We start from the raw sequence: 26,028 nt of genomic DNA on the forward strand, positions 1-26,028 counted from the left end.
CTTAAAACAGACAAATTCAACAAATATTCAAATAGTGTAGGTTTATTCATGAACAAGAAGAAAACTAAAGTAATGAGAATAAATCAAAAGAAAAATGACAAAATTAAAATCGAAAATCACGAAATAGATGACATAGAATCATTTAGCTATTTAGGTTCTATTGTAGATAAAAAAGGTGGAAGTAGCGAAGATATTAGACAGAGAATAATCAAAGCAAGAACATGTTTTAAGGGATTACATAAATTTTGGAGAGAGTCAAATATTGAAATAAAGACAAAAATAGTTGTTTACAAAGCTATTGTTAGAGCAGTACTATTATATGGCGCAGAAACCTGGAAACAGACTAAGATCGAAATACAAAAATTAGAAACCTTTCAAAACAAATGTTTAAGATTTATTTTTAAAATTTTCTGGCCTTACAAAGTATCAAATCAAAATCTATTAAAGAAAGCTAAAATAAAAACAATCGAAGATGAAATTAAAAAACGAAGATGGAGCTGGCTCGGACATATCCTTAGAATGCCCAAAGAAAAAATTTCATCTGTTGCGCTTACATGGGCCCCTGATGGTAAGAGAACAAGAGGAAGACCCAGACTTACCATCCAGCGCATGTTTTTGGGCGAATTAAAAGAATGTGGAATATCTGGCTGGGAGGAAGCAAGATCTATTGCTAAAGACAGGAGGCGTTGGAGGGATATGCTGGAGGCCTTAAGTGCCCAAGGCACGTAGAGGATAAGTAAGTAAAGTAAGTAAGACGGGGGTCTAGTCACTGAAATTATAAATGAATCATCATGTGTTGCAATCTTCAGAGAGTTTCAGTATGTTGTTTTCAGTCTATTGTGACATCACAGTCTATACCATGTAAAGGCATACTCTCAACCCAGGAAAAACAGGTAGTTTGATTTAAAACTTAACATTTCACATGACAAAATTTATCTCCAGCCCTAAATATTCATTCGCCAATAGCGGGCTGGCGATTTGAAATTTCTCACCCTGAACTAGATAATTTGAGAGAGGAAACAATTTTTTGACACTTTAATAAATCTCGCAAGTTAAACTGCACACAAGCTAGATAAACTGTAAAATAACTGATTACACACTTTAGTGATAACAGATACATCCATAAAATACGTTAAAGAAACCAAATATTGAATTTATTTTTTACCTTCATCATTTCCATTGACAATAGAGAATTGAAGTCTTCCATTTGGAGTGAGAGGATCATCAGCATCGCTTGCAGAAACCATGAAAATGGTGTCACGAATTCGGTGGAATTCAGTCACTGTGGCACAAACTTCTTGCTTAACAAAAACAGGAGGTTCATCATTCACGTCAATAACATGCACTGTAATCTGTAAAGAAATGCAGTTGATCTTTTATTACAATATAACAAATTGTTGTTTCATTCCTCATATAAAAGCAGTCTAAACCTCGTAATATGATAAATGTTGATGCACTCTATTGCACAGTAATTAGCGATTAAAAAATTGAAAGTCATTTTAGAAAAAATAAAGAAAAAAATTTCTCAAACTTTAAACTTCAAAACAAGTCTATAAAGAAATTTTCAGAAAAAATCAGGGATTAGTATTTGTTTTAAAAACAATAAGTTGTTAAAAAAGAAACAAACTATAACACAATTAGCATATTATTTTGCTCTAATTGAAATTGTTTTTTTAATCTGATAATTTTTTTTTTTGTAGTTAGCAATATAACTAGATTACTACTCCGGTGGCAGGGTTAACGGGGGAAAGAGGGGGCACCTATCCCTGGGTGCAGCCACAGAGGGGTGTCAAATTCATAAAAAAATTATTAAGAATAAAAGGCTTCTCTCTTTTATACAGATTCAATTTAATTTGCTAATTGCGGGTCTTATAATTTTTATACATTTTTGCTCGATTTACCAAAAAAATTAATATGATGTCTATTAATATTTTAGTTTGCTTGTACGCAGGTTTCTTTTAAGATATATATATATATATATATATAGATTTTTTGCGGACATGTATGATTGGGGAAACTACATTAATAACACTCACTGATGAATTTAAAACTAAATTGAGAGAAAATTTAGTTATTAAATTATGCTGTCTTAACGTTATAATTAAGCAAAATTTTTCTCAATAAAAAGTTAGAAAAAAACCCCATACCCAAGTGCGGTAGATTTAAGTTTTGACTTTATCTGAAACTTAAAATGGATCCATAAAAATCCTTTTTGAAGTCCCAGGTGCTGTTGAGGTTAGCTCTGTTTCTGCACAGTTTAAAGTTTTTAAAATGCAAGCACTCAAATGAAATGGTAATAAAAAAGCTAAACAGTTTTTATTTTTTAGCAAAATAAGAAATTTTTATTATAGTAAATACTGTGTCAAGCTATACATTATGATGAAACAGAAGCTTCCTTCTGGTATAATAAAATTTGTCACTTTTTTCACTAATTATTTTGTTATTTTAAAAAGAATTTAATAAATTACTTGTTTAAAGGCTTTTCGACTTTCTCCAGTAGCGAAACCATAATCATAATTATCCCAAGCTTGAACAACTAGTGTATATACATCTTTATCTTCTCGATCCAAAGGAGAAGCAACAGTGATGGAACCCTGAAACAGATCAACATAAAAATAATTAAAATGAAGATAATTTATGAATAATTAATGGTATCATATGATTTTTCACATAAAACAAAAATATAGCTTAGAATAAAAGAAAATTAAAAAAAAAGAAAAGAAAAAAAGAATAGATTTTGTGATAGATAAAAAGGTATCCAAGTATACACTGACAATATAGGTCAATTGTTTTTTGCAGTGCAAATATGTTCAGGAATTGGAAAATTTTGCAGTGCAATTTCATTTTTAAAATAAAATATTTGATTTGAATATATCATTCATTAAAAAAAACGGATCAAATTGAACAAAGAGAAATAAAAATCTACTGTATTCTATATAACTTTTCCCCCATCATGAAGTAAAAAAATAATAAAAAACCACACAATTAAAAAAAAGAACACATTTTAAATGAAGAAGCAATAAATAAGTTTTCAATCCATTTAATTTTAATTAAAAGTAGATTTCTAAAAACTCAATTTCACTGATCCATTCTCAAATCTTCAATTTTAGTACTACCTGGCGTAAATCTTTTTAATTAGTATTTCTACATTGAATATGATATGAGAACGGGAGATAAAGTGAATTACAAGCAGCATGTATTTAGTATGAATAAACACTCAATGAAACATTTAGAGTTCAATTTATCTTATAAACTTCAATAAAAAACTTTATAAGTCAGTTTCATTATATTTGTGTAAAGTTTATATTTCATATAATTTTAATTTTAAAACAGATATAATGTTATTACCGTCTCTTTATTTATTTTGAATCTCCCTTGAGTTGATGATGTGTCTAGAAGGTATGTGATCTTTCCATATTCCCCCACATCAGCATCTGTTGCCTGAACTAAAGCAACTTCAGCCCCAATCGTAATGTCCTCGGCCACAGAAAAATCAGAAGCACTATTTACAAAAACCGGATTGTTGTCATTTTCGTCTAGTACCTGAAAGTGAATTGAAATAAAATGAGTTGAAATAAAATGAGTTGAAATCAAAATGTGCCCAGAGTGAAGAATGATTGTTAAAATACATCATTAGATTGTTTCATGAGATATGTTCCTTTTTTTTTATAAAACAGTTTATTTGGAAATTGTGCTTGCTTGGCAAGCAATTTGTAAAAGTTTTGAGAAGTGTGCAGTTTTTGGGTACTTACAATTTCAATTATAAAATTTTAGGTAAAATGAAATGATTTAACATTAAAGTGACCAAAGTAACTCGAAATTAAAAATTGTAAGGGTAACACTGTTTTGGGTGTTCAACTTAACGTTACATTCTGTTTTGTTGCGCGAAAACTGTAAAACTTAAAAGCTCGAAATTAAAATGGGCTGTAGTAAAAAATACAGGGACTGCAACAGAATAAAAATAATTAACACTCAACAATAATTAGTTTGAGAATTATTAAGTGTTAAACTTGTACGAAGAAATATCATGCTTGGTCACTCTGCAGATTGCTGAAATGCAACTCTGGAGCAAACATTTGATGCGCTGAAAAAAGCATTTTTATTTCTGAACTTAGCACAAACTCTTTTAAAATTCTAGATTTTGCAAAAGTTGCAAACAAGCAACTTTTGAAATTTCGTAATTTTTGTTGAGAATTTAAGTACTTCAATTTAAATAAATTTTTTCGCATTTTGCAATTTTAAATTCAGTTTTTTTTGCTTTAAATATTAACTATTTATCCATTTGCTGAAGAAAAATTATTTTTCTGTCAAGAGATCTTTATTTCATAAGCTCGTGTTTGATAGATGATAATCAAAAGTAGCACAAAAAAAGAGGGAGAGGTTACATGTTGCCAGTAACAACAAAACATTTAAATTTTCAAAAATAAAATTGTTAATGAAGAGTGATAAAAACCGTTCCCTATTTGAATTCTTATAAGTTTTCTCAATGAATAAAAGTACTTCTAATTTACTAGATTAAATGATTTTAAAGTACTGATGATTATTTTTTGAATTCAGGTAATCATCTATTTTGTAACAGTTAACAAATTTACTAAAATGTTCTGACATAAGGCTATAATAATTTTGAAAACAAAATGCTCTGTCTTCTTGTGAAAAATATTGAAAAAACAAAAACAATGATATATGAGAAGCAATTAGAAGGTTGGCAAGTGGAGTTTTATAAAAAAGCAATTTTGCTTATCACAATGTATACATCACATTCATTGCTTGTATACACTACGAAAATTATTTTTATTTCAAAAAATTTATGATATGCACTCATTGTAGTTACAATATTCAATATGCAAACATGAATCTAGCTTAAAATCTTGAATCTAACTTTTTCAATTCATAAAATACACAAACAACACTATTTTTGATGAGTATATGAAATTATACTCAATTTTGTAAAAAAATCTTTTATAAATTTTTAAAATTTTGCAACAGATTATCTATTTTTTTTAAAAAAAAACTGTTGATTTAGAACTATTATTTTTAGAATTTTCATTACTTTGTACACAGAGTAAGCCTTAACGGCTTAATGGTTAAAAGCATGTTATGCTTTTAATAACAAGGCAGAAATAAAATCAAAATTCTCAAGTTCAAAAATAAATTGATTTCACAAATGTATAACTTTGAAATAACGATAAAAATAATTACTTACTTGAATAAATACATCAGCAGCACCAGAAAGAGAAGGAATTCCATTATCAGTAGCAATTACAGTTACATTTAGCCAAGAAAACATCTCACGATCTATTTTATTACTTACACTCATTTCTCCTAAAAAATATTTGAGTTAATTTAAAATTGCTTTTAAGCATCATAAAGGAAAGCTTTACCAAAGAAAAACGATTTAACTCTGATTTTTATTGCTTTATAAGCTTAAAGAAAGATTAAAATAAAAATACTACTAATAATTTATTAAATAAAATATAAATTATTATAACAAAAAAAATAATATATAAATAAACAAAAATTTGTTTCGCTGACAATGAACAGTAGCAAAAATAAATGTAAATATACATTTTTTTAAAAATTTTATAACATTTAAAGAAAACAATGGTTTTTAAATAATAATTAAAACATCTATATTAAAATATTTTGATTTTAAAATCAAAAATGAATGAATTTGATTTAGATATTTTTCTTCAGCATCATTATAAATTAATGCAGTTTCAATATTGTGATGAGAGTTACATAAATTAGAGTATTAAGATTTTTTATGGCAGCAGCAAAGAATTATTTTTATTAAATAAGCTACAGTTTGTACTTGTTATGATATTGTAATTTTATCGCTTTCTTTTTAAACAGACGTTGTTATATTAATAATGGCAATGGTAGATGAATCTTTTTCGGACCAACATTCTTGATTTTCTCCAAAACAGAGTTAAAGGGAATAGGACATTTTAATACAAGATTTATTATGTCCTGTTGACAAGAAAAGTTATAAATTTTTTTTTGATTGTACTATAGTATTTTTTTTAATATAGAATATTAATATTCTATAGTAATTAGACAAATACAGTTTTGAAAATTTACATACACAATTATTCATTAAACTTTATAAACATTTTAATAAAACTATCATAAGCACCTTTATTCAGATGAATGTGCCTGCAGTTTGAAGACATAAAAATATATTTTACTACTTATTTCATAATAGAGTAGGAATATTTAATCTTACCTTCAAATATTTAATTAATAATGACTAAATGTAATAAAAAAAGTTTATTAACTGTAACTATGTAAAACTTTTTTGCTAAACTATTCTATAAACTATATTTGTAATATGTGTGAAACTAATATTTAACGGAACAGAAGATAAATGATAGACTCAAATTGGACATTAGGAAAAAAATTGTTTTTAAAATTCAAGAATTATTTTGAAGTTTGATTCATTCCTCGCATGAACAGTTAGTTTTTGCACATATAACTGCAAATACAACATTTAAATTATAAATATACAGATATAAAAACATTTAAAGGTAGCTCACACATTTGAACATCTGGAGAAAAGTGATCTGGGGAATTATTTAAAAAATCAAAAATCAGAGCTTAAAAATTACATCTTAACATGATAAAGAAATAACAAAAATTGCTTTATGGATACTATTTTTAAAATAATAATTGCAAATAATTTAAATCTATAAGATTTGTCAAAAATTTAATTATATTTATGACTTAAGAATAATTGGGGTAATTCAATTATTGCAGACTTTTTTTATTAAAAAAATAATTTGTGACAAAGGCTTTTAACTTGTAAGCTATGGTGACAACACATAATTGCGATTTCTGTGTACTGATGAATTGTGTATACTGATGATCAACCGTATATTCTCAGTAATAAAAAAAGTGTTAAAAATGTTTAGTGATAAAAAAAGTTTGTTATTTAGTTACTTATTTAATGCTTATTATAATCAAATAATTATAACAAAGAAAATTTTTTATAGTCAAATTTATTTTATCATAGCATATAAAGAAAATTTTAAACTTTCTTTTACTTTGAATTTCATTTTTCATACAGTTTTGAATTTCATTTTTTCTAATGTTTATTATGATAAAATTAATAAGCTTTAACTAATCATTTTACAATATATTTTGCTAAAATGTTGCAAAACAAACCCACCTGTAACTGGATGAAGCCACAGCAAGCCAGTAGTGTCTACGAAGAAAAAGCACGAAAGAAAAGAAAAGCATTGTTAGCATATAAGCCCATAAGCCCGTTACAATTTTAAAATTAGCATGTTAATAGCCAAATGAGATATATAGCTTGCATCAGCTATAAAAATTAATGCAGAATTTAATTTTATGGATTGTACCAAATAAATCATTACTTCCTCTTACTAATACAACAATTAATTTGCATCAATATGTAACTAATATGTTGATTAATTTTACTAATTTACTGAATAAATATATCAACTTGATAAAAAATTTCAAATTTGTTAAAATAATTTAATACTATTTTCTGATGCAAACTATATATACGATTTATAACATGAATATTATATATTAGCAGCATTAGGTAGCTTGCAATTAGCTCCAAACTTATATAAAAAAATTTAGATATTATTATTTTGGTATTTTTAATAAGTTTAAATTTGCATTGTAATAAAAATAAAACAATTTCCTTACATAATAATTTACTTATTGTTAGTTCAAAACATTGAAATATACATCACGTAAGAATATGAAAGAAACCAACACAATTATACTAAATAAGATTAAAAGGAGAGCAGGTCAATATGTTAAATTAATTATCAGTATTATTAGCTAGATCATTAGAAACATTTCTTTATTAAAAAGAATCTAAAGATAAGTACATGCCATATTATTATTTTTAAAAGAACTGCAAAGGCTAAACTGCTGAATGAACATAGATATTCCATTATTGTAAAATAAATAAATCCAAACCTACTTTTCAAAATTTTGCTTTTAACTAAGCTATTTCAAAACTTGGATATTACTTAGTGTAAAGTACTTTGAATTAAGTTTCTATTGTTCATGTACTTTGAGAAGTACTTGAATAATAGAAACTTAAAGCAGCATCATTACCAGTTTTAACTATAGTTGGGAAGGAAAAAAAATCAAAGGTTTCGAGATCATATTTAGCAAATGTGAGTGTGACACAGAAATTTTTTTTTGGTTTGTTAAAAACAACAGATCATTTTAATTTTGAAATAAATATAAGCTTGCTTTTAAAGCATAACTAGATCGCTCTTATTAATTAATAGTACAAAAAATAGTAGCCAATGGAACATGCCTGCGAAGATGAAAATCTCAATTTTTCAACTAACATAGAAAAAGAAATAATATTTCAAGTCACTGTCGAAGTCTAAAAGCCATTGTTTATATTATAAAGCATTATTTTTAACAAAGTATTGGCAACATATTATACGAAATTTTTTTTTTGTAAAATAAAAAGTAAATAAATTGAAAGCTCAAATTAGTTTACAAAGAAGCTTGGAAAAAGTATTTCAGATAGAAATAAAAAATGTAGTGTAGAAAATTTCAATGTACATATAAGAAACAATAACATTTTCAACTAAATTTTATATTCGTCAACAATTAGGAGATTACATTAAGATATTTATTATCAAAAATGATATACAAAGTTAAATGAACTAAAACTAATATTTATTATATTTGTACAGAAATATTATTTTATTTGGACACATTTTCTGAGAATAAGCACATTAGTTCACCAAAATAATATAATAATAATGATAAAAACAAGCATGATAAAACTTAAATTAAAAGCATTTTTACAACTGATAAGTTAAAAAAACTAGATAAAAATCTTTAATTTAAAAAATCATAAAAAAATGATCATAAATAAAAAATTATGTTCTTTATTTTTTCTCAGCCAAAATGAATTAACTATAAATCTAATTTTTATATAAAAAGAAGAATAAAACTATTACAAATAAAATATTGAAGCTATAATTTTTCTAGTACAAACATAAATTATAATTTTTGGAAGTAATATTAATTAAGAAATTATTTTTGAGTAAAATATCAATGAGGACAAAAATTGCCTTGATTTAAATCAACAAAACAACATACCAGATTTTTTATCCATTCCAACAAGACCAATAATATCAGCATCTCCCTGAAGAGAGTAAGTCAGAGATCGATTTTTGTCTGCATCTTCGGCTACAACAGTCACAATCGGAGAACCAGGTTTCGTATTTTCTGTAACAGCTTGTCTGTAATACCGTTTCTGAAACTGGGGTCTGTTATCATTCACATCTTCAATTTTTATAGTTAGTGTAGCTGCAAAAATTACACCATTCAAAAGTTTAGAAAAATGAATGCTTATTACTCTAATATAGTCAAGCTTATTACTTTAAAATAGTATCTAAAAATAGTCAAGCATAAAAAGTGAGCTGGTGTTTTAAACAAAATGAAACAAACTGTACTTTTCTATCCCTTTTAACTAATTATCAAATAGCTGTCAATCCAAGGAAAGAAAAAAAGATTTTACAAAATAATAAAAATTTTAATATATCAGTTGCATAATATACAAAATTTTTTAACAGAGAACTCTTAGGATTTTTATAGTCAAGAAAATATAAAAACTATATTTCACTGATAACTATTAATTTAATTTGACGACAATATTTAGTATTTATTATCCGCATTAAATGAGCTTAGTCACAAAATGTTTATGATATTATTGGATGTAGAACTAAAATCGTAGTAAATTCTTAATTCAACAAAGAAGATCATAATTTTTTTTAATTTATTAAAAATAGTAAGTTAAGAATAAAAGAAAATCTAAGAACATAAAAAAAGAAACTTTAAATTGATGATTTTAAATGAGATTGGCTCATTATTTAAAAGTAACACTTAATTTAAATACTTAAACAACTAATATAGGATATGAATTTTTTTCAGAAACTTAATTAATTTTAAGAAATTTTCTAATATGGTAGAGAAGGGCCGATTTACCAGATTGTCTAATTACCCTGATCGTTCAAGGACCTGTGTTTTTTCCCACCTTCTCAAAAAACAACAACTTTTTTTCCTTGCAAAAATTCTTTTTTTTCTTCAGAATATCTTAAAGGGGAAAAAATGGCTTATTTTGCCCTTTGGTGACCTTGAAGAGCTTTGTTCATTAGTTTCAATGTGTGTGGCAATTGGCAAGTAGTTTTTAGTAAGGGAACTAATTTTTTCTAAAGTGAATTAGTGAAAGGAGGTGAAACACGTTTGAAATGCTCTTTTTCAGTCTTGAAACAAGTTTTGTACGTCAATTTTGTAAAAAATAGACTGTTCAAAATAGAATGGTTTTAACATAATTGCCAGTCTTAAGCTTGCAAAGCTAATGAAGAGAAGTTACTTAATAACATTCTCATATTCGATTTTTATAGTTGTTCAATTATCTGGATTTTTTGTTATCCGGATCGGCTTTGGTTCCAATTGGTGCAAATAATTGGTGTTCTACTGTATATACAGAATTTTTGATTAAATTAGTAAACCAGAAGAAGCTAGCAAAATCCAGTAGAGTTGGCAGCTATAGGTAATATTTTTAAAGGCATTTGGTACTTCATTGGTAACAGAAATTTCACAATTCTTTAAAAATGCTAAATTTATAATACATACCCGTTGAAGTCTGTCCTTTTGTAGCAGCAGCAAGATCTTCTACTTTAATGACCAGCCTCATTATCTCCATTTTTTCTCTATCTAGAGGTTTGGCTACAGATACAGTGCCATCAACAGCATTGATAGCAAACAGGCTGTTGTAGTTGAATTCTGTTGGTGTCACTAAAGCCCCTTCCTCAGTTCTGCCCTCATTTGAACGATGGTCTATTGAGAATCTTAGTACAGGCCTCTCGTCTGCATCAGTTGCTGATACTCTTGTAACTATTGTTCCAACTTGGGCGTCTTCAGACACTGTAACCTATTAGAAAAAGAGTAAAATTAAACTAGGGTACACATAATTTTTGTTATCTCAGATCAGAAATATGTTAGAGATGGCAAATTTGTTAAAATACATTACTATATATACATATAGATATATGTTACCCTTTCATGCTGAGTTATCTTTTAGGAACATAATATCGGATATTAGTTCAATTCTAATCCATCAGATTTTCATTTGCAGTCGATTTTAATACTCTTTTTGTATAATGAAGATTCCCTTATAATTTTTATGTCATATTTATTCAGAAAAAAGAGTACAGAAATTAAACTAGTACTTACAAATGTACATGGAGCAGAAGCTCCTGAAGACAAGTTTACAGATTCATTTTCAAAAGACAAGTGCATACTTTTTTAACATGGAGAATATAGTTATTATTTCTTTCATGTCATGTGATCAATAATATCCAGACTTAGTTGTTAGTGTTGCGCCGCAAGAAGTAATCATAAGACAGGATGAAGATGTATTAAAATCTCAAAATATTTATTAAATAGAATGACATTTCAGTTTCATAAAGAGCTTTTACTGCACAGTATGGATTCATAATAAATAATTAATGATAATATATACGCGAAGTGTTTCGTTTACTATGTGAAAGAGATTATTTACAGTTCTCATCTGTTAGACGGGCTAATCTACAATTAAAATATAATTCTTTTAAGGTTTAATTTTAAGATTCCTTTAATTCTACTAAGCTATTATTTTAGATGTTACATATATATAACACAATAAAAGAGACAAAATGATTTAAAATAAAATGCAGTTCTGCATTTCAGTAAGTATAATTTTTTTTTCCTTCTAAATTTACCTGTTTTGGATCAATGAACTTTGGTGCTTTGTTGTTAACATCCATAATTGAAATATTTACAGGTACTCTACTTTGTTGCTGTTCAATACCAATACCACCATCAAGTGCAACAACATCTAACAAATAATAATTTGACTTAGGTATAGTCCTATCTGGATCTAAATTGGCCCCACGTGCAACACTGATAACACCTGTATTTGCATCAATCACAAACTTGTCTTGAGCTCCAGACTGAATTCTATAGACCACTTGACTATTTGCCATGGAATGGTCTCCATCCAAGGCTTTTACCTGCACCACTGATGTACCAGGATCTATATCTTCAGGAATGGATTTACCATAATAGGGCTGCACAAATACCGGCGGAAAATCATTGACATCCTGAAAACAAATATTGACAATTTACAAAAAGATTGTAAAAAATAGCATTGGTAATAGCAATTTACATGAATTAAATAAAAAAATTCTAATCGGTATAAAATAATATTTTACAATACAAAAACACCTTACTCAAACTCAACAATGTCTTATAACATTGTATTATAGCAACTCTGTAGCTACCAAGCGATGCCCTGTGGTGCCACCTATGTCCTCACCACCGAGACTCAGTTCAAGTTCAGATATGAAACCTTAAACATGACTTTTCCCCTATCCCCGAGTTTTCTTAAATTTTAATTCTTTCTTTTACTTTTTTTCAAATGTAATTTATGTCTTTAATTGGTTTTTATTAANCCTATGTCCTCACCACCGAGACTCAGTTCAAGTGCAGATATGAAACCTTAAACATGACTTTTCCCCTATCCCCGAGTTTTCTTAAATTTTAATTCTTTCTTTTACTTTTGTTCAAATGTTATTTATGTCTGTATTTGTGGTTATTAATTAAAATTCTTTATTAAGTGTACTTTTAGTCACTTTTGTCGTAATTTACAACATATTTGAGCTAGCCGATATTCCGCTACACTACAATATTAAAATTTCTTGAAAAGTAATAACTTCCATCAAATTTGAAAAACAAAAGTGTTTAATTGTAGGATACCTCAGAATTGAATGATTCCACATTTAACCAATCTTTATAAAAGTTTCAATAAAAAAAATACTACAATAAATTTACAAAGTATTTATTTTAAATCTGAAAATAATATTTTGAATTGCTATTATTGATAAAAACATGCAATTACATGACAACATACATAGAGGGATGCCAACTTGCTCCGGACAGCAAATAGATATTTTCAAGGGGTAGTTTATCAATTGCAATTCTTGGTTTAATAAATTTAATTTAGTAGATTTTTATTCACCACTATTTCTAAATACCTCGTAGGCTTATATAATTCACCACTTTATTGCATTTTCGTCATGCTATACCTCTTGAAAAGCAAGCAAACATAGTCAAATATCTTCTTAAGTACTTCTAGTTGATTTTATTCTTTTTTTCAAAGATTATGGATTGTTTTCTCACCTGCACATATACTGTAACAGGAACATCACTATAAAGAGATGGGGTGCCCAGATCATAAGCTCTAACTTTTAACTGGAATGTTCTGATATCACCGTTTTCATTTGACATTTTCTCAAAATCAACCATGTTCCTAGGCCGGATTTCACCAGTCAGTTGGTTGATGCTGAAATTCTTGTGTCGGTCCCCATCAACAATTTGGTATCTTACTTGACTGTTCGAAGAACCTCTCAAATCGTCATCTTGAGCCTAAAGAAATATTTATTTTAATACCATGCATTTCTTTCCTGTGCAATGAAACTAAAAACAATTTTTTAACCAATATTTTTTCTGCAATATTTACTTAGGAGAATATGTATGTAATTGTAAAACCTGATTCAGTTTAGACAGTTTTATAATGAATTTTAATGTTTTCTAGCAAAGGGCATACACATTGTATTTTTACTGATTTTCATTTACATTTTAAGATTATACATTCATATTGCATTTATTTATTAGAGTACATTTATTAGATACACTTTGCGTAATTTTGAGAGGAAATGTATTTTAATCATAGATTAAATATTGCAATAAAACTAAAAAGAGAAAAAAAAGAAAGAATATTACAACAATAACACTTATTATTAAATATAATGAAATCTATTTAATAAGTAAATAGAAAAAGTTGTCTAAAACATTGGTGGAATTTAAATGAATTCCAATGCTTAGTTAAAGCGACTAAAAACAAATTGTTTATTCATTGTAGTTTTTTTTACTAAAAAAAAAGTCTAAATATTTTTTCTTAATTGCTTAATTTATAAAATTTAAAACAAATTAATTTTCAAAAATGACAGATTCTATCAATTGGAAAAAAAATGGATGCAAATTAATATTTTTTATTGAATATGAACACTTAATGTGAAAAAATAATAACAACACTTAACCATAAAATGTTATGCTCTTAAAATTTTGTTTATTAAATGACATATTTTTAACAACTGTACCTGCACAATTAATGGTGTTAAAAAATTATCTTCATTTTCATTTAACCTTGCTTCATACTTCTGTTGAAGAAATCTGGGAGTGTTGTCATTGACATCATCAACAGATATCACCAGCTGAACAGTATTCCTGTTTCCAAATCCATTGCTATCTCTGGCTTCAACAGTGACAAAATACTGGGCAGTAGTTTCACGATCCATACCATGTTCAGAGCTCTTAATAGTGATAACTCCAGTAATAGGATCTAATTGCAGTCTGAAAAAAATTTTAAAAACTCAAAGCAAATCTACTGGCAGAATGTCAATATAACATAACATAAAATTTAGATGTTGATGTTTATTCAAGGTACAAAAGCCTGAATCAGATTTACTTTGCTGAAAATGTCTATAGCATACTCAATTTAATTAAATCAAATAGTATTATAATATAAGTCTGACAAAATAGTTTTTGGAGCAAAATAAAAAGGGGAAAGATTATTGGGATTCCTCTAGCTAGATTGAAACATGATATCTGATTCATATGTATCATAATCAATAGTTCATATATTATAAAACGTAATTAACTAATTCAAATACAAAACATATGACATCGAAATGTTTAGGTGTCTAGACAGTAATAAATTTATTTAATGTAACGACATAAATGCTAAGCATCATTAGGATTGATCTACACACAACATGTGTAAAAACAAAGCCTTAATTAACAAGTTTTGCCTTTAAACTTAACAAAAGAGAAAAACATTTGTGTAATTGAGAATTTGGGACTTATTTTGGTCTTTTTCTTTCTTTATTCGCTCAACAGCTTTCTGAGGGTCAAGGTCTTCTCCAGGATTTTCTTCCATTCTGTTTCCTTTCTCGACAGGGCTTTTCACTCTTAAGTTTTTGGAAATCTACATTAACACAGTCAACCTATCTAAGTTTGGGCCTGCCTCTGGTTTGTGTTTTTATAAGTTTAAAATGAAACACTCTGGATATTAATGAGAATAGGCACATTCGGCANTTAATATATTTTGCTTTGGCTACATTAATACAATATTAAAAAACACTCTAATTTGTGGAAATAACCATGTGACCTGATGACAAAATTATATCTTTTGACTGTTTTGCTTTCTGAGGTTTTAATATCTTCTAAATTTTTAAAATAATTTTGTTATTTTTGGTAGTTTTTCTTCCTTTCCTTTAAAAAGTGTTTTTCATTTTTAATTCATTGCTATTTTTGTATTTTTATCTTATATATATGTTGACTTGTTATGCTAAAAAGCTTTCATGTCAAAATGCTGCTGTCTTTCATAGAATTAACTAAGTTGAAAAAAAAAGAATATTAAGACAAAAATTATAAATTTTCTTTACTAGGTTAATAATATAAAATAATACTCATTTTCATAAAGTTTGAGAAAACACTGTTTTTTTTAATATTATTTTTAATAACTAAATCTACAGAAGACTATTGCACCATCAAAGAAAGATAGACAATAAAAACAGAGCAAGAACCATAGGAAATACAAAATACAATATGTGTGGTGACAGAAAAAGGAGATAAAATACATAGTTTACAAAAAGTTTTAAATATGACTGTATTACATTAAAAAAAAACTTTTGAGTTCATTAGTGATAAATAATTATAATTAATAATAAATAAATTAAAAAATGCATATCATTTTTTTAATTAGCCTAATATTAAATAGCCAAAATAATTTTTTCAAAAATTAAAACTATAAATTAATTGTTGTTGAAAAATTCTCATTGACTGAACAGAGAAAATTGTCTCTAATTTTTTAAATAAAATGATAATGTTTCACTCACATGTATCTGTTTTTATTATTAATTTAAATTGCGCATAAGCGTTGTGTGCATAATATGCTGTCTTATAAGACAACATATTATGCACACAACTTCAGAATTTATAAAATAAAAATTTCTAACTATACTAAATAATAATACCAATAAAATAATAAGCATAATTTTTTTCCTTCTAAATTTACCTGTTTTGGATCAATGAACTTTGGTGCTTTGTTGTTAACATCCATAATTGAAATATTTACAGGTACTCTACTTTGTTGCTGTTCAATACCAATACCACCATCAAGTGCAACAACATCTAACAAATAATAATTTGACTTAGGTATAGTCCTATCTGGATCTAAATTGGCCCCACGTGCAACACTGATAACACCTGTATTTGCATCAATCACAAACTTGTCTTGAGCTCCAGACTGAATTCTATAGACCACTTGACTATTTGCCATGGAATGGTCTCCATCCAAGGCTTTTACCTGCACCACTGATGTACCAGGATCTATATCTTCAGGAATGGATTTACCATAATAGGGCTGCACAAATACCGGCGGAAAATCATTGACATCCTGAAAACAAATATTGACAATTTACAATAAGATTGTAAAAAATAGCATTGGTAATAGCAATTTACAGGAATTAAGTAAAAAAATTCTAATCGATATAAAATAATATTTTAAAATACAAAAACACCTTACTCAAACTCAACAATGTCTTATAACATTGTATTGTAGCAACCAAGCGATGCCCTGTGGTGCCACCTATGTCCTCACCACCGAGACTCAGTTCAAGTGCAGATATGAAACCTTAAACATGACTTTTCCCCTATCCCCGAGTTTTCTTAAATTTTAATTCTTTCTTTTACTTTTGTTCAAATGTTATTTATGTCTGTATTTGTGGTTATTAATTAAAATTCTTTATTAAGTGTACTTTTAGTCACTTTTGTCGTAATTTACAACATATTTGAGCTAGCCGATATTCCGCTACACTACAATATTAAAATTTCTTGAAAAGTAATAACTTCCATCAAATTTGAAAAACAAAAGTGTTTAATTGTAGGATACCTCAGAATTGAATGATTCCACATTTAACCAATCTTTATAAAAGTTTCAATAAAAAAAATACTACAATAAATTTACAAAGTATTTATTTTAAATCTGAAAATAATATTTTGAATTGCTATTATTGATAAAAACATGCAATTACATGACAACATACATAGAGGGATGCCAACTTTCTCCGGACAGCAAATATATATTTTCAAGTGGTAGTTTATCAATTGTGATTCTTGGTTTAATAAATTTAATTTAGTAGATTTTTATTCACCACTATTTCTAAATAATTCGCAGGCTTATATAATTCACCACTTTATTGCATTTTTGTCACACTATACCTCTTGAAAAGCAAGCAAACATAGTCAAATATTCGCAAAATTTACTTTGTAGTTATCTACCGTTTCTTCAATTATTTTGGCGTGTCCGGAGCAGTTGGCATCTCTGTACATTTATAACAATTTAATTCACAGAAAGGGGCAAATTAAAGAATGATCATAAAAATAATGAGAGATTTATGAAAGAAATATCTTCTTAAGTACTTCTAGTTGATTTTATTCTTTTTTCCAAAGATTATGGATTGTTTTCTCACCTGTACATATACTGTAACAGGAACATCACTATAAAGAGATGGGGTGCCCAGATCATAAGCTCTAACTTTCAACTGGAATGTTCTGATATCACCGTTTTCATTTGACATCTTCTCAAAATCAACCATGTTCCTAGGCCGGATTTCACCAGTCAATTGGTTGATGCTGAAATTCTTGTGTCGGTCACCATCAACAATTTGGTATCTTACTTGACTGTTTGAAGAACCTCTCAAATCGTCATCTTGAGCCTAAAAAGAATTAATATTTATTTTAATACCATGCATTTTTTTACTGTGCAATGAAACTAGAAACAATTTTGAAATTATTATTCAACATATATTCAGCTTCTTTGAAATTTCAATTTTTAAACTAATATTTTTTGTGCAATATTTATTTTGGAGAATATGTAAAATTTGGTTCAGTTTGGATAGTTTTATAATGAATTTTAATACTTTCTATAGATTCTAGTAAAAACCATACGCATTGCACTTTCACTAATTTTTATTTACATTTTAAGATTATACATTCATATTGCATTTATTAGAGTACATTTATTTGATACGTTTTGTGTAACTTTGTGAGGTGATATATTTTAAATATTGCTATCATAGTCATAGATTATCATAGTCATGGTGATCATAGATTAAATACTGCTATAAAACTATAGCAGTACAATAAAACTTATTAAATGTAATGAAATCTATTTAATAAGTAAATAGAAAGAGTTTTCTAAAACATTGGTGGAATTTAAATATTTTTCAATGCTTAGTTGAAGCGATGAAATTTTTTAAATTTTATTTATTATAGTTTTTTTATTAAAAAAAAAAAGAGTCTAAATATTTTTTCTTACTTATTTAATTTAGTAAATTTAAAACAAATTAATTTCCAAAAAGGACAGATTCCAAAAAGTAAAAAAAAATAGATGCAAATTAATATTTTTTACTGAAACATGAACACTTAATGAGAAAAAATAATAACAATGCTTCACTACAAAATGTTATGCTCTTAAAATTTTATTTACTAAATGACATAGTTTTAACAACTGTACCTGTACAATTAATGGTGTTAAAAAATTATCTTCATTTTCATTTAACCTTGCTTCATATTTCTGCTGAAGAAATCTGGGAGTGTTGTCATTGACATCATCAACAGATATCACCAGCTGAACAGTATTCCTGTTTCCAAATCCATTACTATCTCTGGCTTCAACAGTGACAAAATACTGGGCAGTAGTTTCACGGTCCATACCATGTTCAGAGCTTTTTATAGTAATAACTCCAGTAACAGGATCTAATTGCAGTCTGAAAAAGAAAAATGTTAAAAACTCATAGCAAATCTACTGACAGAATATCAATATAACACAACATAGAATTTAGATGTTTATTGAAGGTACAAAAGCCTGAATTGGATTTACTTTGCTGAAAATGTCAATAGCATACTTAATGTAATTAAATCAAATAGTATTATAATATAAGTCTGATAAAAAATTTTTTGGAGCAAAATAAAGAGGGGAAAGGTTACTCCTCTAGCTCAGTCCTTAGATTGAAAATTGATATCTGATTCATATGTATCACAATCAATAGTTCATATATTTTAAAACGTAATTAACTAATTCAAATACAAAACATATGACATCTAAATTTTTATGCGTCTAGACAATAATAAATTTATTTAATGTAACGACGTAAATGCTAAGGATCATTGGCATTGATCTACACACAACATGTGCAAAAACAAGCCCCTGATTAACAAGTTTTGCCTTAAAACTTAACAAAAGGGAAAAACATATGTGTAATTGAGCATTTGGGACTTTTTTCATCTTCTTTCCTTATTGGTTCAACAGCCCTTTGAGGGCCAAGGTTTTCTTCAGGATTTTCTTCCATTCTGTTTTCTTTCTCGCCAGGGTTTTTAAGTATTTCATTCTTAAGTTATTTGAAATCTCCATTAATACAGGCAACTCATCTAAGTTTAGGCCTGCCTCTGGTTTGTGTTTTTATAAGTTTAAAATGAAACACTCTGGATATTAATGAGAATAGGCACATTCGGCAGATTTATCCAGTGAATTTTATGTGGTTTACTTTAATATTATAGACAATATCTGCCTCTATATACAGCTCATAATTATATCTGTAGCTCCATACATCATTGTTGTTGACTGAATCCAAAATCCATTTCAAAACTTTTTTTTTGAAGATAGCAAGTCTAACTTCATGTGATTTTGTCATAACTCAGGTTTATGAGTCACATGTGAGCATGGGCAAAATAATTGCTTTATATAATATATTTTTTGTTTCCCTTTTTACTAATTTTGATTGTAGAAACTTTCTGAATCCATTAAGTTTTAAAAAATTTCTTTAATTTAAAAATATATATATATATTTTTAACTGTAACTGCTATAAAATAAAGAGTATGTTCTATCATCCAGATAGCCTACTCCAATTCATCTCATCTCCTAGATGGCAATCAGGTTAATACCACATAAATTTATTTGTTAATAAACAAAAAAGCCCAACAAGCTCTACTCTGGAACAGTGCCAAAATATATACGAATTTCAAGTCCCTAACGTGTTTTCGAGAGATCAGTCCGGTTTTTGATTTTGCAATGGAAGATGTTTTACAAGGTGGGGTTGCCCCAATCTAGAGGACCAGGGTGTTACTCTTCATCTGATGCCTCATCTGGCTTGGAAGGCCCTAACAGTAATTGTTTTCAGCTTATTAAATGTTAAAACTACATAAAATGTAATTTATGTCAATTTTGACTGCAGTATATATATTTAAAGCTAATTACTTGTCAGCTATTTGTCCTCTGAGGTCTGTATATCGAATACCTCTTGTTCCAAATTCTCCTGAATCTTTATCTTCAGCCTATGATTAAATACAAACTATATGATTAACAAAATATGAACATAAACTAAGACTGAAGTTTGTGAAAAAAAAAACACATCTTACCCTAATAGTTGTTAAAATAGTGCCCGCTTCAGCATTTTCAGGAACGGATACTCGATACACATCCTCAGAAAATTCAGGGAAATTATCATTCACATCTCTAATATATACTGTTACATCGGCTGTACTAGATTTTGGCATGATTGGAACAGTTTCTTGAGCAACAATCTGTTTCATAAAATAAGATTAATATGATATACATTTCATAAGATAATATATATATTTTTAAAAAAATGAAGACTTAAATGGGATAAGATAAATTTCAAATGGTGTAAAAATTACCCTAAAATTGAATTCTTGTATCCTTTCATAATCAAGAGCTAATGAATTTTTCACTCTAATAAGGAAAGAAGCTTCGTTGACGCCTTCGGATGGTGTTACGTCAAACACAGCATCATCACCTTCCAAGAAGATTTTAAAGGTGCCATTATTCCCCTAGATAAAAAAAAATTCATTTTAAAATTAAAGGAATACATAAAGTAAAATGACTGCATGCAAAGTTTTATTAGTTAATATTTGATAGAAATGGAAGAAATAAAGACAAAAATAAATTTTTTTCTTCAGAAAAACCATGTTTTTTAAAATTTTTTTTGGATGTTTTTAGTTATACACATTATCTTGTTGTTAAAAAAAATCTCTTTCATTTGATTTAGGAGAGTGCTAGTTTGTTACTGTAGTAGTTTGTTCAAATTGGCAGATGAATTTTTCACATGGTTTTAAGAACAATTTCTTTTAACAATAAACTTCACACATTATTTTTAAAAATCTTGGAACAATCCCTAATTTATATAATACCGCAGAGCCTAGATTACCCAATCATCATTCATACAGTAAACTAAGTTCTTCAGTAATCTCTTCAGTAAGTTTACTTCACCCCACTATTTATTTATCTCTCATTTTATTCTATTCTATAATGCAATCAAAAACACAGAAAGCATTGAGTACTTTTGATATTTCCATATATTTAGGTTGTTAAACATTTATTAATTTTAATAAAACAAAATATAATTTCACTTAAACTTAAAAAATATTTAAAAAAAAATTAATTTTAAAGAAATATAAAAAATTAAGTTTAATAACAATGCTATGAGTGCAAATTTTTTAAAATGTTGATAACTAGCAATTTAGTAATGTTAGTTCGTCTAGATTTAATCAGTTTTGTTTTTAAAAAAAATCATACATAAATGTCTAATTAAAGAATAACAAGCGTTTTTAAATATATTAAGACAATATAAGCAATGTAGTATAATAGAAAAGAGTGATAAAATAGGAGAGCATCTGAAATCTTTTACATCATAATTATAAGGCTATGCTAAATAAATTAATAATTCATTTTGTAAATACCTGATCGTGATCAAACACTTCAGCAACACTAGACCCCAAAAGATTGACAGGAACATTTACTTCAGCATTTTCATTGATCTCAGCTATGTACTGACGACTCAAAAACGTTGGTGTTTCATCGTTGACATCGGTTACTATAATTGTAACTTCTGTAGTCACACTGGGGGATGGAAAAACTCCCAATGCCACCTCTTGGGCCTGAGAAAAAAGTGTTAGCAATATATATGTATAAGATCATTATATTCCACATTAAAAGACAATCAGGGTGCATAGCCAGATTTTTCAACAAAAAATAAGCACATTTCAAGCACTCAAAAATTATTTTTAATCACTTTCCAAAAAAAAAAAAAAATCACAATTAGGATCTGAGCAGTAATAAAAATAATTTTTTGCTATCGCTTAAAATTCGTAATTTATAAACATAAAATGAATGAAATTTAAAATCGCTTTCAAAAACTTCACATAGCTGGTCTCTGATAAATATTGCAGAGAAAATTGTGAAAATCGCGCATTTCATGCAATTTAAAAAGAAAAAATCTATTTTTAAAAGATAAAAAATCAAACACTTTTCAGAAACACTAAATAAAAAAAAGCACCTTAAGGGCTTTTTAAAAACATACATCAAAAATAAGCACCTTTAAGCACTTTTTAAAAACGCTACGCACCCTGACAATGCTTTCTTAAGACTAAAGAAATAAATAAAAAATCATATCAATTAAAAATTTTCTTTTCCTTAGAACACTCCTAGTCTTAGAACAGTAGAGAACAGAACAATAAAGATTTTGTTCTCATAAAAAATGATCTCTATTCATTCATTGTAATATAAGATGTCCTCATACCTGAGCATTAGGTAAGATAAAGATTTTATACATTAGTTAATATAAACTTACTATCAATTGTTGTTGTTGTTCATTTACGTCGCACTAAAGCTGCGCAATGGGCTATTGGCGACGGTATGGGAAACATCTCTGAGGATCATCCGAAGACATGCCATCACAATTTTGATCCTCTGCAGAGGGGATGTCCCCCCTGCTTCGGTAGCCCGATGACCTGCACGCGAAGTCGAGCACTTAACGGAAAAACAGTTTAACGAGGACCAATACCGCACACCCTCGGTCCCTACGAAGGCTGATCCAAGTGGTCAAACACCCGCATACTGACCGTAGCCAGTGAGGCTTGACTTCGGTGATCTGCTGGGAACCGTGTCTTAATGATCAGTTCACTGCGGGACACTTAATATCAATAGTCTAGCAAGGAAAACAATATTTTTAAAAATAAGTTATTTTGCATACATATTTTTTAGTAAATTAAAAGCAATGTTCTATCATAAGCTAAATTTAAAATTGTTAGGATCTCCAAGGTCTTCCTCGGGGAAATGACTTTGCATCTTCTGAGGGGAAAACCTTGGAGTGTACTCTTCTCTGAACCACAGTCTGTTCCTGATTCACCTTGTGCAGCTACAGTGGCAACTTATAAACTCCTGACAAATCACGATTGCCCTTGTGCCTATCTTTTTTATTTGTACATGTTCTTTTTGTATGGCTAGTCAGGATATGGCTGTATTGCACTAGGACAAGTGTCTAGCATCATTTTCCTGTTCTATACTCAAGTAGAGAAATATTGGAGAGCCTGCGGTCTAATGACATTTGATAATAATAATGTTCTATCATAAAAGTATACATGTAACAATAATGCAAATAGTTACTGAATATAAATAATATAATATAAAATTACACATGTAATGTAACATATGTAATGCAAAAAATGTATACATAAAATATGCACAGATAATTGATAGCTAAAAAAAACTGAAAACATAACATTTAATCTCACCTCTATTTCTAAAATGAATGCTCCATTCCTATTATCAGTATTTTCTCGGTCTAGTTTTCCACTAACTATCACTAAACCACTTGTACGGTCAATGGAGAACAATCCTCTAGAACCTGCATTGCACAAAAAGAAACAAAATTAAAAAATCTGTTTAGTTAAATTCATCTGGTAAAATATTATATTAAATATTTGTATTATGTCCATTTCATATTAATCTTGATTGAAATAGAAATTTTATGATCAAAGTTACCTATTTAAGGAAGAAAAAAAAATTTAAAAATTGATCAGTTGAGAAAATAGCAATTCTATTTTAAAAGTTACAAAGGTTTAAATAAATGCAGATTAAAATAATAAGATAATTATTAAATTGGACGGAGAAAGAATTAAACGATTAAAAAATTTGTAACATTGGTTTTAATATGAAAATTGGATTGAAAAACCAGAGAAATGCAATATTACTAACCTTTAGATATTCTATATGTGATGGCATTATTAACACCTCGGTCTCCATCAACAGCTTTTACAGATAAGACAGCAGAGTTCTGCAATAATAATATTGTTGAAGAATTAAAAAATATAAAACTCAAATAAAATAAATTCATCCATTAAGTTTATTATAACTAGTTACAGTATCCAATGGTGAATATTAAAAAGTATGATTTTTATTTTTTATTGATTTTTTAATATACATTATTAAAAAAAAAAGATTGTCTAAAAACTTCAGATAATCAAAACAATTGATTGCCAATTTTTATAAAAAAGGTATAAAATTGAGACTTAAATTTAAAAAAAGATAATGGAGAAACAATTACAAACAGGATTGGAATCCTACAATAGAAAACCAAGTTTAGAAATAAAAAAATAAAATGAAAAATTTAGTGAAGGAAGAACTTACAGTTTATAACTAGCTGTCAGTGAAGAATATTATTATTATTTTGTTAAATGTTTAGACAAGGTGGTTTTCAATGCCAAAAGATAACTGCTTAGCTTTTGATCAACCAACTTTTTGAAAACAAATCTTTTAAGACACCAAAACGGATTTCTTTAGAGATGTTTTACAATATTTGAAAAACAAATAAATTATTTACAATAGGCAAATCTTCTGGTATTCTCGTGACAGATGGGACTGATATGAATACTGGAGGTTGATCTTCAACATCTTCTATTTTGACCACGATGGCAGCTGTGGCTGTATTTCGACGACCAGTATTTGCACGATCCTGTTAAAATGATAATATGAAAGTTTATTGCAAGAAAAAAAATAGATCAATGACTACTGAAATAAATAATAATTAAATAGAATGGCTAAAGTAATATAAAAAAAATAAAAGTTAAATAGAATATCATGAATACAAAAAGACAATTTTAATAACTGAATAACCATGAAATATAAAGGTTTCAACGTTATAATAAAATTTGAAATACTTTTTTGAAAAATGAATCTTTAATAAATAATTTTAATAATTAATTAATAGTTTAGCAGTAATATATATATAGATATATTCAAAAAAATTGTTCCTTAACAAATCTAAAATATTAAATATCAATAATGTTGAATGTTTATTTTATTTCCTTAATTAAGAAAATTGAATTAAATTTTAAAAACATACATGTTTTTTAAATGATGCAATGTCATTACAAATGAAAAAATTAAAAATTATGGGTATTTAAAAGTTAGGCAAAAGGACTGGCTCAGCACATAAGTGACTGGAAAAAGAATTTGAGTCTAATAACATGGTAGTAGTGGATTTGATACATAAGAAAGAAAGACAAAATTAGGCAGAAAAGCGTTAACCAATTTAGTGTTAAATTTTCAGGAGAAGTTTCCTTGTTGCTGCATGATTTGAAGGTGTGAAATAAAGAATAAAAGTGGTAATTTTTCCATTGAGTACAACAGTAGGAATGATGCAGACAAAGCAGAAGAATAGTAAATTACTTACTTGTTACTGTTAATGTATGAAATGTCAGCATTCCTTATAGTGCATGGCATTTTTAAGCAAAGAATGAAATTTGAGAATTATTATATTCATTGCTTAGCCATTGTATAAAATGCCTAGGTATTCTATAGAATACAAATGCTCTTTAGGCTAAGTTTGAAATATGAAAACTACTTTGTCTAGTCATTGTATAGAATGACTGTAGGTTTTTTGTCAGTCATACAAAATGATGGGTGACAATAATAATAATTTCACACACTTCATTATTGATCATTCTATAAAATGTATAGGCAATATATAGAATATAAAACATTTCGTACT

General features: G+C 27.6%; 1 protein-coding gene across 4 annotated transcripts in view; it reads right to left on the reverse strand.

The window, feature by feature from the left end:
• LOC107449860 (cadherin 88C) overlaps window positions 1-26,028 on the reverse strand; it is a 187,651-nt gene that overhangs the window by 19,702 nt on the left and 141,921 nt on the right. For 3 of the 4 annotated variants that reach the window (XM_043039523.2, XM_043039524.2, XM_043039526.2), the window contains 17 exons: window positions 24,859-24,990; window positions 24,234-24,312; window positions 23,771-23,883; window positions 21,938-22,135; window positions 20,876-21,028; window positions 20,597-20,761; window positions 20,436-20,512; window positions 14,214-14,466; window positions 13,234-13,479; window positions 11,775-12,155; window positions 10,648-10,945; window positions 9,109-9,318; window positions 7,169-7,204; window positions 5,204-5,322; window positions 3,349-3,543; window positions 2,469-2,594; window positions 1,166-1,352 (listed from right to left, as the gene is read on the reverse strand). In XM_043039523.2, coding sequence (XP_042895457.1) covers window positions 1,166-1,352; window positions 2,469-2,594; window positions 3,349-3,543; window positions 5,204-5,322; window positions 7,169-7,204; window positions 9,109-9,318; window positions 10,648-10,945; window positions 11,775-12,155; window positions 13,234-13,479; window positions 14,214-14,466; window positions 20,436-20,512; window positions 20,597-20,761; window positions 20,876-21,028; window positions 21,938-22,135; window positions 23,771-23,883; window positions 24,234-24,312; window positions 24,859-24,990 — 2,968 coding nt within the window. The remainder of the gene's footprint in view (window positions 1-1,165; window positions 1,353-2,468; window positions 2,595-3,348; window positions 3,544-5,203; window positions 5,323-7,168; window positions 7,205-9,108; window positions 9,319-10,647; window positions 10,946-11,774; window positions 12,156-13,233; window positions 13,480-14,213; window positions 14,467-20,435; window positions 20,513-20,596; window positions 20,762-20,875; window positions 21,029-21,937; window positions 22,136-23,770; window positions 23,884-24,233; window positions 24,313-24,858; window positions 24,991-26,028) is intronic. The other variant, XM_043039525.2, reaches the window with a different exon arrangement.

The sequence above is a fragment of the Parasteatoda tepidariorum genome, chromosome 10, assembly GCF_043381705.1.
Source record: "Parasteatoda tepidariorum isolate YZ-2023 chromosome 10, CAS_Ptep_4.0, whole genome shotgun sequence".
Taxonomy (NCBI): domain Eukaryota; kingdom Metazoa; phylum Arthropoda; class Arachnida; order Araneae; family Theridiidae; genus Parasteatoda; species Parasteatoda tepidariorum.